The sequence below is a fragment of the Triplophysa rosa genome, linkage group LG3 (assembly GCF_024868665.1).
Source record: "Triplophysa rosa linkage group LG3, Trosa_1v2, whole genome shotgun sequence".
In the NCBI taxonomy this organism is placed as follows: domain Eukaryota; kingdom Metazoa; phylum Chordata; class Actinopteri; order Cypriniformes; family Nemacheilidae; genus Triplophysa; species Triplophysa rosa.
The window spans coordinates 13,654,959-13,667,347 of record NC_079892.1 but is presented as its reverse complement, the minus strand read 5'-3'; the positions used below and the strand labels follow the sequence as shown (position 1 = coordinate 13,667,347).

The 12,389-nt window shown below is 38.7% G+C and overlaps 1 protein-coding gene and 1 pseudogene across 2 annotated transcripts in view; one reads left to right on the top strand and one right to left on the bottom strand.

Moving 5' to 3' along the window:
* Window positions 1-12,389, top strand: part of banp (BTG3 associated nuclear protein) — a 35,401-nt gene that overhangs the window by 8,828 nt on the left and 14,184 nt on the right. For both annotated transcript variants that reach the window (XM_057329638.1, XM_057329639.1), the window contains exons 10-11: window positions 5,514-5,585; window positions 8,218-8,268. In XM_057329638.1, coding sequence (XP_057185621.1) covers window positions 5,514-5,585; window positions 8,218-8,268 — 123 coding nt within the window. The remainder of the gene's footprint in view (window positions 1-5,513; window positions 5,586-8,217; window positions 8,269-12,389) is intronic.
* On the bottom strand, window positions 7,101-7,209 carry LOC130552334 (U2 spliceosomal RNA; annotated as a pseudogene).

Here is a 12,389-nt window from a genome sequence, read left to right as displayed (position 1 = left end):
TAAGCCAGAATCGTAATTTTGACATTCACTTGCCACTGAGGAATTTTTATATTGATATAATAATGATAAGGTCTAGCGCCCTTACTTTAGCTTTCGTCACAAATATTATGGTGTTGGTGTAGTAACACACAAAAAGTATTATAAAAAATATAATTTCAATTTTCAATAAAGTTTATTATATAGATTAGGGCTGGGTATCGATTCTGATGTTCCGATTCGATTCCGATTCACAAGCTCTCGATTCGAGTCAATGATTATAGATTTAATACAAATCCTATAGATATCTCTAAAAAAGATCAGTAAATATCACATTACAATGGTGAATTAAAAAATGAAATGAAGAGCCACAAACCTGTATATTAAACTTTAAACACACTTGGGTATATTGAAACAGAACAGGTTATTTTACATATAAGATACAGTATAACAAACAAAAATTCACAAAATTTGCTGTAAAGATGGGCTGCAATCATACGAACCGCTGCATTTTTTATGAAGGTGATGTTAAATTCCACGACACACCCACATCCGCCATGTTAATTAAGCAATGAATGAACGATATGATCCCTATTGTAACATCCACCCATTGTAAAAATAAAAGTGACATCTAGTGGATAGTAGTAGCAATAACATTCACGTTAATGAATGTTCAGTACTTGCGGAAATATGAAAGAAAAAAAATCGATTCACAGCTTTTGAGAATCAATATTGAAACGACCGCATTTTGAAAAACGATTCATCGATTTTTAGATCTTTTTGCCCAGCCCTGGTATAGATGTATATATATATATATACAGTTACCACACGAGCAGACGAGTGTAATCATTGACAAAGCATGTCATTTATTCTTACGAAGAAAATGAAGATGTTCTTAAGAACGTCTTAAGAAATGTTTAAGAATTGCACTTAGGAACATTCTTTCAAACTTCTTACAATTTATCTTAAGAACAGTCTTATATTTTGTCTTAACAAGTTTCATGAATCCGTCCCCTAGTTTTCACTCTGTTAGGTGGTCTGGGTCACTCTGAACTTTGTGTGCTCGTGTGCAAGCGCTCAAGAAAGGTTTAATGGAGATTTATTAGCAAACAACTTCCGCTTTGCTCAATCATGCGCACTCTCTTGAGAACCTAAACGTGATCTTTGACTTTCACAGCTGTTTGAGGTCATCTCCACCCCTACACGCACAACACGTTCGCCATCTCAATCGTCAGCTGCATACATTGTGACAGCACAATCCAAACTCAGAATACACAATGTACTATCAAGAGAGTCAAAGCTGCGGAGGAGTTCTTGGCACCGGCCGGGCTTAGAAACGGATCTGTCATTTGTTGTTTGCTTATCATCTCTGTGAACTGAACCATAATAGTCGTACTCTAAGGAAACAACTCATTGGTCAGCTATGTCGAGCCCCGTTGGCCGCTCACAAGCTCAGTTTTCGTAACTTGCACGTAATTGATCATTTTCGCCTGTCAAATGCAGCAAACAATAAGTGCTTTTAGGGCCTGAACGATCACTTCATTATAAACTTTCCTTAATTCAACTTTTCATCTGGTGGTATTGCGATATATGGAACAGCAAATGCTAATGAGTAATAAAAGGCAAAAATATTGCATGTTTGGGAATGTGTCGCAACAAATATGATGGAAGCGTTGCTGTTTTTACTCTGCAGCACTGAACTACTGGATTTCTTTGAATAAACAAAGAAAAGTCAGCCAGGATTCACCTACAATTCAATTCAATTTTATTTATATAGCGCTTTTCACAATGTGCATTGTTCCAAAGCAGCTTTACAGGAGCAAATAAGAAAAACACAGAAAGGTAAAACACAGCACAGTGCATGGTGTTTATAGACCAAGCAAGATCATTATAATAAATAATATCTATTAAATAAATGAATAAATAAATGCAGTCTCCCGGTGAGCAAGCCAACACTGCACTGCTCTGCTGTGGCGAGGAACCCAAACTCCAATGATGAATAATGGAGAAAAAAAAAACTCGGGAGAAACCAGGCTCAGCCGGGAGGGCCAGATCTCCTCTGACGTGTCATAGCTGCACTCAGTGACCCCGACCAAAGCCACCGAGCAACGTCCACGAAGAACAGGGAGAGCCCACGAGCCGCGACCCAGGAAGCCCCACCCGCCGAAACCGTGCAGGTCCAACCCGGTCCCATTCCGCGATCAACAACAGACAACAGAGGAACAACCAGGGAAAAGTAGTAATGGCATAATTAACTTTATTCCTCTGTTGTCCGACATCGACCACAAAACAAGACCAACCAGACCAGACCCACACAGTCCCAACAAATGAAACGCCCCGAACCACAACCAACAAGCCCCCCCACTCCCTACAACACCCACCCAGCTACCTCCAATCAAAGTCACTGAGTGCAGCCATAACTTCAAACTGCTGTCGTGTGATGTAAGTTTAGCATTAAATACCAAGTATTGTAAATTTAGCATTTATGTGACAGGTAGTCCGTCTTTGCTCTCGGTTGGGGATGGAATTGTCTGAGCTGGGCCGGCCAGATGGTCGCCTTTTTCTTGGGTGGTGATGGAATTGCCTTGGATGGAGCTGGATGGTCAGTCAGTCCGCAGGCTCTCGCAGGAGGATGGCACGGGATTTTCCGATGTAGCTGGCGTAATCTCTAGTTGTGGATGGGCATATGACGTTCATCTGGGCCTGGCGGAATCTCTCCCTACCTCGGGATGGGCATCCCGAGGCGAGGGCAGAAACAGAATGAGAATAATTAGCGTAGCTGCTGTTCATTAGCTATGTATTAGTGAATGCTTGGCTGAAAAGATGTGTCTTTAATCTAGATTTAAATTGGGAGAGTGTGTCTGACCCTCGAATAGTATCGGGGAGGCTATTCCAGAGTTTAGGTGCTACGTATGAGAAAGCTCTACCCCCTTTGGTGGATTTAGTTATTCTAGGTGTTATCAAAAGTCTGGAGTTTTGAGATCTTAGAGAGCGTGATGGGTTGTAGTGTGGTAGAAGCTCTGTTATGTAGGTAGGGGCTAAACCGTTTAAGGCTTTATAAGTAATTAAAAGAACTTTAAAGTCAATACGATACTTAATGGGTAACCAGTGAAGGGTTGATAACATTGGGGTTATGTGATCGTATTTTCTGGACCTGGTTAGAACTCTGGCAGCTGCATTCTGAACTAACTGTAGTTTGTTTATTGATGCTGCAGGACAACCACTAAGCAGTGCATTACAGTAGTCAAGTCTTGAGGTCACAAATGCATGAATAAGCTTCTCTGCGTCAGCCACACATAAAATATTTCGCAATTTGGCAACATTTCTAAGGTGGAAGAAGGCTGTTTTTGTGACATTTGAGATGTGATTTTTAAATGACAGGTTGCTGTCTAATATAACGCCAAGGTCTTTAACTGTATTTGTTGGAGTAACAGTGCAGCCTTCAATTTGCAGGTCATAATCCGAAATATTCTGCTCACGTGTCTTTGGTCCGATAAGTAATATTTCTGTTTTATTAGAATTTAAAAGAAGGAAATTACAAGTCATCCAATGCTTTATATCGTCGATGCACTCTGCCAATTTGGATAGTTGGAAGGAATCATCTGGTCTTGATGAGATATATAGCTGAGTATCATCTGCATAACAGTGGAAGCTAATTCCATGTTTTCTAATAATGTTTCCAAGGGGCAGCATGTATATGGAGAATAGCAAGGGTCCTAAAACCGATCCCTGAGGTAATCCATAATTTACTTGCGTTAGATTTGATGATTCCCCATTTAAATGGACAAATTGATGTCTGTCTGATAAGTAAGATCTGAACCATTGTAGTGCCTGTCCCTGAATACCGGTATAATTGTGTAAGCGATCTAGAAGTATTTTATGGTCTACAGTATCGAACGCAGCACTAAGGTCAAGCAGGACTAGGAGTGAGATGTTACCTTTATCTGATGCTATAAGCAGGTCGTTTGTAATATTAACGAGCGCAGTTTCAGTACTATGATGCGGTCTAAAGCCTGACTGGAATTTTTCGTGTATGTCATTATTTTGTAAGAAAGAGCACAACTGAGTGGACACTACTTTTTCTAGTATTTTAGACAGGTAAGGGAGATTTGAATGCACACGACGTGTACAATGCACACGACGTGTAGAAACGTCTACCTCAAATTTAGCAGTTGTATTAAAGTACAATTAGGTATCCAGAATAAAAGTCTGTGCACTCTTGATATTAGTTTTGTATTTATAAACACACACACATACATGTATATATTAAAAAATATATATATAAAAATGGAGAAATGTTAATATGTAATTTAAATTAATTATAAATATTTATATATACACGCACATAATTCCTAAATATTTACAATAATGTATATTGTACATGTTTGTGTTTATAAATACAAAGGGGGGTTCCAGACTTCACGTGATAGAAGTAATGTTACAAATCATATTTAATTTATGATTTTTCGTACGCCTGAGTTACTATAATAGCGACATTAACTTGCATGTATTTTATAAGTGACATTAAGTAGTTTGTACGTCATTATGATAGAAAAGGCTTCACAAAATTTGAGGTCAAGTTTAATAAGTCGTAGTAAAAATGAACCATATTAGATACATATCCTGAATAGAAATGCAATTATAGCTAATTACAAAATGATAAATGTGTACCAATTCAACCAGGAGGCTCACATAGTCACTGTATTTTCTTCCTTGTAGATAAGGATTTAGTAAATGTTCATTTTTGAAGTGTTTTATGTGTAAATATTATATTTAATATCAATATTGTAATATAGTTGGGCATAAATGTATAATTTTTAAGATGCTTTCATAATGAATGATAGAAATTTATGCTAAACATGAGATTTGCATGAGATTTGAAATAGAGGTGCAGGCCGGATATACAGCAGTGTAAATTCCAAACAAACCGATTTATTTTAAACTCTGTTGGACGTCTTGGTTATCATTTTTGTTCATTTATTATGTCCAAATTTAACGCAGACTTCTTTAAACAAACTTCTTTAAACAAACTTCTTAAAAACAAAAATAGTTGTGTGATAGAAGTACAAAGATAAGAGATGTCAATTTATTGCATTCATAGTTTTCCCATTCTTGTCATAACAAACACGAAGAGCTAGAAAAAGCACAAAAAAAGCTTTTTTAAGGGTGACACTTCATTTGCCATTTAAAACAAAAGCCTTTATTTTAATTCACGTTACACAAACAATCAGATTCACTAATGGCTGAAATGCACTACAAGACTTTTGCTCAGATTTTCAGTCTGGACTTGTTGCAGAAAGTCTGTGCCAGTCTGCAGATTTGATCAGTTAGTGTGTTTCTATCTGAAACTTTCAAAAAGTCTGCAAGTGTATAATGTCTAGTTAAAAAGAAAATCTGTTCAGATTTGAAAAGTCTTGTAGTGTGTTCCAGCCATAAGTCGCAAAATTGAACCATAGTTCTCTTAAAGGAATAGGAAAGCTGAGACCGACACTTCTCATCATTTACTATCATTTACTCTTTTTATGTTGTTTTTGTAGATTCCACAGGGACACCTCCACATCGCTCAGGTGCCACAGGGTGAACAGGTGCAGATTACTCAGGACAGCGAGGTAAACGTCTTGTTCTTTTCAGATTCTCATCTCTCCCTCATTCTGTCCTCTTTGACCTCTCCTAGACGCTCAGCTCCTCTCTTCCATTGCTTTATATTTCTGTTTCCGTCCAAACGGTTTTGTTTTCTTTATCGTGTAAATGTTAGTGAAATAAGGATTACTGGACACGCCACACACTGCCGCATTTCACCGAGAGGCAGATCTTTGATTATGCCAAGAGGATTTCTCCTTTAACTCCCATTTTCAAACACTGGCATCCTGTTTTGTTTGGCCGGTTGGGGAGCACATTAAGAGGAAAAAAATGTTAAACCTTGGAAAGCAGAGAGAATGATACACCCTATAGAACCACAAACGTTAACACAAATCCTTTTGGATTCGGAAAAAGAGGAATGAAAGATTATTTAGAAATGAAGATCTCAAGTGGTCCATTAAACTACACTTATCCATGAGTTTTCTAAACATCATTTTTTGGGGGATCTTTGGCAGAGATAATCCTCCAAAACACCTATTTGAGAAGCTCTCGAGTTCACAGCGTCCTAGATTTGAACAGGAATATGAAAAGGCACTCGCAAATATGTGAACATTATTTGATCGATTCCACCCATCATTCAAAGAGAATATGAGACCTCCAGAACGCATCCTGGCTTTTTTGAAAGGGTCGTGTTGTTCTTCGCTGCTAATTTTTTGGTCATTTTTCAATGATATTGTTTGTTTTTTGAGTCCAGAGCTTAGCAACAGTGTACCGTTTCATCAAACTGCCACTCACAAAGACTGTCTTTGTAATATATTTGGCCCGGCTCATCAAAACTATTTATCTGAGGGGCTTTGAGAAGGAAATGAGCCATCGTGCGATTATTTCCTCTTTGTCCATGACTTTTGCGGGTGTGTATTTCTAGTTTAGGGTCAGAGCTGAAGAACGTCTGCAACTTTTGTTGCACTGCGGTGATTTTATGCTTGTTTTGAAATGCTTCGAGATTGTTTGTTATGCAAGTAGGGATGTTAAAAGCATCAGTTCTTCGTTACCAAGTCGATATTGAAATAATACAAAATTGTCTCCGTATATTTCTGCAAAAATGGTATAACAAGGTATCGACTCAGTTCAGTGTCTGAACCAGAGATGCACAGATACAAAATTTCTCCACCGATACAGATAGCCGTTTAGAGTGATATCTGCCGATACCGATAGTTTGGTGGTTATAATAACTCGATCTAAATTATCTAAAGGCTACATTAAAGTTTCATAACTTTCTGATTGTTATTAATTCATATACTGACTATTAATTTAAGATTTTTTAGATTTTTAGATTTTAGATTTAATTTATTGTCATTGCACATGTACAAGGCAACGAAATGTGACCTCTGCATTTAACCCATCCAGAGAGTAGTGAACACACGTACACCCGGAGCAGTGGGCAGCTATCACTGCAGCGCCCGGGGAGCAAGTAAGGTGCCTTGCTCAAGGGCACCTCAGTTGTTACCCGCCGGCCCTGGGAATTGAACCGGCAACCTTCTGGTCATGAGTCCGACTCTCTAACCATTAGGCCACATATAGGGGACGTATCAGATATTAAACTGATAAGAACAGATACTACACTTGATCTTAGCCAAAAGGCCGAGAAGCGATAATATTGAACATCAAACTAGCCGATAGTGTGAAAAACGCTTTTTTCGACCAGTACTGATTATTGGCCGATATATTGGTGTATCTCTAATCTGAACAATGTTTAAGTGATAAAATTATCCCTTTGTTTTTTATTAATCGATGTTACACATGTTGGGATTTCTAAAATAATTTTAATAGTAGTTCATATAATTGCTTTAGTTATGTTATGTTTTTTATTATTCAAGTTGTTAATATTATAGTAGTAATGAACTTTACAAATAACTCAAACATTTCCTTAAAAACATTTGGGATTTTTTATATTTTAAAACTATGTGTTTTTGTTTTGTTGTATTATTAGTATAAGTTCTTAATATTTATCATAATAATGAACTTTTCCAATAACATGGTGATGAAAATCATAAATAAATATCTTGTCAGACGTCAAGAGCATTACATTTCAATGTAGACTGAATTTTTGGCATAGTTACAACTAGGGATGTAACGATTCACTCAGCTCACGATGCGATGCGAGTCACGATTCTGATCTCACGATGCGATTTATTCACGATTTACTCAAGATTTATTTTTACAAAATGAGTTGAAACAAATTAGAAATGAACAACTTCCCTTGCATTATTTCTTAAATGCTTCACGTTTCTTTGTATGATAAAATAATGTTTTATTTCAAATAACAAAACTAAACTGCAATTTTATAACAAATTAATAATAGAAAAAGTCTCTTTAATATAAACAAACTAATACTGTCTGTGCTTTTCTTGGATTTTTTGCATTTAAGAAATATCAGCATCCACGTTTAGGTTTGCAGTGAAAATAGCGGCCCCTGCTGTTCAAAAAATGTATTGCGATTCAGTTCAAGCCTCAACCGATTTGAATCGTCGCTAATTATAACCGATTTTCAACCGGCTCACGGTGAATCGTTACATCCCTAGTTACAACTATAAATCATATATTAAATTTAACATATAATAATAATTGTGAAAATCTTATATTTGATTTTATTTCTTGCAGGGCAACTTACAGATCCACCAAGTGCACGTTGGTCAAGACGGACAGGTAAACGTAAGTACCCTTTACCATCACTCTCTGTCCATGCGAGTCTTTTTGCTTCCTTTCTCATTGTCGTTGTGTTTTTCTTCTTTTGATCTGAGATTGTGATGTTTGGGACAGCGGGTACTTCCTGTTTCTCATCTCTGTTCCGTCAGATCAGAGAGAAACTTCAGATCAAAAGCACATTCTCATCCAAACACATTCTCAAACTCATCATTTTGCATCCACGTTTATGTTACTCGCTGACTTACAGCTTGGTATTGCATGGCCTGCGTGTTAAAGCGAGAAAGGGACGGGTGTTTGAGGTCGGTATGTTTGGCATTGCTGTCTCTCGCCTTAAATCGCACATTTTATTTCAATTCTGACCCTGCGACCAAGCGAGAGATAAGAGCTTTCCTCATACCACATTTGGGACGTCTGCTGTGAACACTTCACTGTCGCTTTGAATTATTTTCTGTGTGGTGCACGTCTGAGGTGTGTATATAGTGGGGTCCAAAATCTGAGTTTGCTCATGAAAATGCTTCTTTTTGCCTGACATATCTTACACATGAAAGTTTCACTTACAATAAAATAAGTTTCGACTTTTTACCTCGCTATTAAGATGGCATCTGCTGTTTGTAAGTGCTTTGTGTGGTTAGTCCCGTTGTCTTGCTTCTAGCTTTTGCACGCACACCCACAAACCCATAACATAATCGTTTTCATTTAAACAGAAGCAGTAAGCAATTTTTTAAGAATGTAATTCCTGGCCTTTTGCCTGTGGTGTTGATGTAGGCCAGATGGCTGTAGATATGAAGGTACCCGCTAGGCCAGTGCACGCACGTAAACATAATTTGTAAGCGTTTCCAAAAACGTCCAACGCTGTAATATTAACTACCCATCATCTATTTGTTATTACGCATGAGATGTGTTGGCTGTCGGTTGCCAGCTATTATTTCTAGGCATGTCTCTTGATGGGTCATGTATATGTGCTTGAAGGAAAGAAAGCAAAGAGTGAAAGAAAATGAGCTCGGATGATAGCTCTGGTTCACTTCCACATCTCCCTCTGCATCAGGTCTTTTTGTCCCTTCCAAGGATTTCTTCACACTGGTCCCTCCTTCATCTTTTCATCTGTTGTAGTTCGTCGGTCTTGGACTCATTTCTGTCCTGTCCAGCTGGAGGTTTGTCCTTCATTCAGGCTGAGGTCAGGAGGTCTTCAGAGCAGAGTTTTTCTCCAGGCACCTCAAAGCTTTCAGCAGGGATGGTTGGGACAGTAACTAAAGATGTCTGTAGATGAATAGGAGATGTGTAGAATCTATTTATATCTCACATCACCTCTTTGTAACCTTTGGTAGGGTTTAAGATGGCATAGGGCAAATAATATGGAGCTCATTTTAGGGTGCTTTTCTTTGTGTTTGTTGGTCCTCTTTGGAGCTTGACGTTCTGACCCCATAAAGAAAAAGAGCCTGTGATTTATAGCTTGTCGGTATATAACGGCAAGCCATATCATTCATCCCCGCCATCTAAAGTAAGCACAGGCAGCACATGAAAGACGTCCTGTTCCGTGAGAGAAAGTGAGAGTTGGTCAAGACCACTCAGCTGTTCTTATCTGATGCCCCCTCCTTTCTGTTCTCTGATGTGACCCAAACAGCAACAGAAGTACAAATGAAAAGATAAGGGCAAAAGACTGAAGAGATATGATGTTTTTGTTGTTGGCACAACCTGCTTCAAGAAGCTACCTTCAGTCCTTTTGTTTAAAAGGTTTCTCACTTAATTATTCACGAAACTGATTTCATTGTGCATAAGTTACCTGCCCCGATTTCACCTCATCCCACTCAATTCCAAAGTGGAAATTGGTGTTTGGGCTGAAAAACGGACTTTGCAGTGTCCCCTAAACTTGCTGGTCTTGAACCAGGAACCGCTAACATCGATTGCCAGGGGCAAAATAACGTCCTCACCACAAAATGTTTTGAGAACAACATCAATTTAGTCTGGCTAGACTGGCGGAAAACAAAGCTAGATTGCTGCAATTATAATCAGCGAAGATACTCTGTCTATATCCAACTTTGGTTTACGTTACTTAGTTTTTAAACACTCTGTCAATCCTAAACCTGTCAGAGAGTTCTTTCGTTCGCAAATTCTTCCAGACAGATATTGCAGAGGTCTGCTGAAACTTGATTTTTTAGTCCTTGTGTCTTTTTGGAGTCTTCACTTCCACAAGGGGACGGTACGCAGCTGTTCACCAGTTTGGCCTTCTGCACAATTCTGCAGTCCATACCTTGGCCAGTTTTGCGGTAGGTAGATAGGAAGAAATGAATTAGGAAGGGAGGAAGGTTTGGCTCTTGTTGGGTAATTCCAGGTGCGTTACTGGATGGTCAGAACGTGAAGCCCCTGAAGTGCTGAATTATATATATACAGGAGCTGCGGCTGTATCTACGTAGTTTTTGAGCTCACGCAGAGCCTGACTTTTGAAAGTGTGGTCCACCTGGCAGTGAAAGTGATGGGGTTTAGAGGCATCATTTTTTCAAGAGTTTGTACAGCACAAAAAAACTGTTTTTGAACAACACAAAAATGATCACATGAATTGTAAGCTGAATCTGTGTGTTGCGTTCAGTTGATGTAACTTTTTCCCTCTGTAAATGTGTGTATATTTATATTGGTATGTATGCAATTATGCCCATTTGCAATCCAGAACGTCATGTTTTCTTTATCCCAGTATTGAAACCAGATGTGGGCAGAGAGTGCATCCATTAAGTACCTGCTGTAGGATCTAATGTTTCCAGGACTTAATTTGCGATCCAGTTTTTGTCACAAGAGAACATTCATACTCCTAAATGAATTTACCCTATTACCTCCTTTACAATGGGGGAAGGTTTTTCTCCGAGGTATAAAATGAAGAATGCTGCATAAAATGGTCCAAGGCTTTTTGTGATCCCAACGATCCTTGTGTCCAAATGGAAGGGACTGTATTTTAAAGCATGATGATGCTTTCTCAACTGTATTAGTTTCCAGAACTATCCTATCACAATTTTGTGATCGCAAAGTTTTTAAAGCTTATGTGGTAATTGCATGGATGGATGCTGGTACACCAACAAATTCTTGTCTCACCTCAGTGATGCATGTGATACCAGGTATAGTGTTTTTTAGACACTTAGACATTTACAGCTCTCCATTAGAAACATTGAAACGTTGAGGAAAACAACAAGGTTTGAAGGCGAGACTGTACTGTGCGTCTCCCACGCGGAGGTTGCTCCAGGGTCACACAGATATTTTACAGGTGTACAACACATGGAGTGGTTCACCGTAGCCTGTCAGATCAACCGTCTAATTAGAAACATAATAAAGACAAGGCACTGCGGTTACAGTGCTTTGACATAAAGACGATTGGCTTGAAATGAATTTTTCGTTCCTGAGATCAAGCGTTGCAGCTTGGCTTATCTGCATGTTAAATTTGTTTCAAATTAGAGTTGTTATTTCTGGGCATTTGCCTTTCCATGATTGGCTGGCCATCAAATCTGGAATCAGGCGCCTGTCTATTGAATAAGTCATACTGGGTCTATAAGGTCCCTTGGCTGCCTCTTTTATAGATAGATTGGAAGAAGATGTGGTTGGCAATATTTAAAAACCCACTGAAGTGGCGTCGTAGCATTGACGAAATTTCTATTGAAACAGTTGAGGTGGGGCATATTAAGTGGGTCCTCACACTTTTTAAACAGAGGCCCACTTAATGCGCACTTAAGTTCTTATAATGGCTGCCGTTTACCCATGAAGTCCATGAAACTGCTAGGTGTCCCATTTCTCATTTAAAGTTTCAGAAGCACGCAAACACCCACATTGTCGCTTTTCTGCACCCTTAATACACAGTTGATCCAAGTCTACGCTGACGCAGACCGACAGCACATGGACACTCTTGGCAGTTGTCAAAAATGTTCATCCAGCCATCACCAGAGGAGAACATCATGTGGAGCCCATGATCAATGGCCATGTGATTGTCAAATTGAAGGGATGGCTTTGCTAAACCCTGTTTTGCTGCAGCTTTGGTGAAGTAATGCAATGCATAATTACTTGGAACTGCATAGACCAACATATCCATTAGAACCTAGCTCTGCTTCCAAGACTTAAGGCTACATTGAATTTTTTTGTGAATACGGTACTGT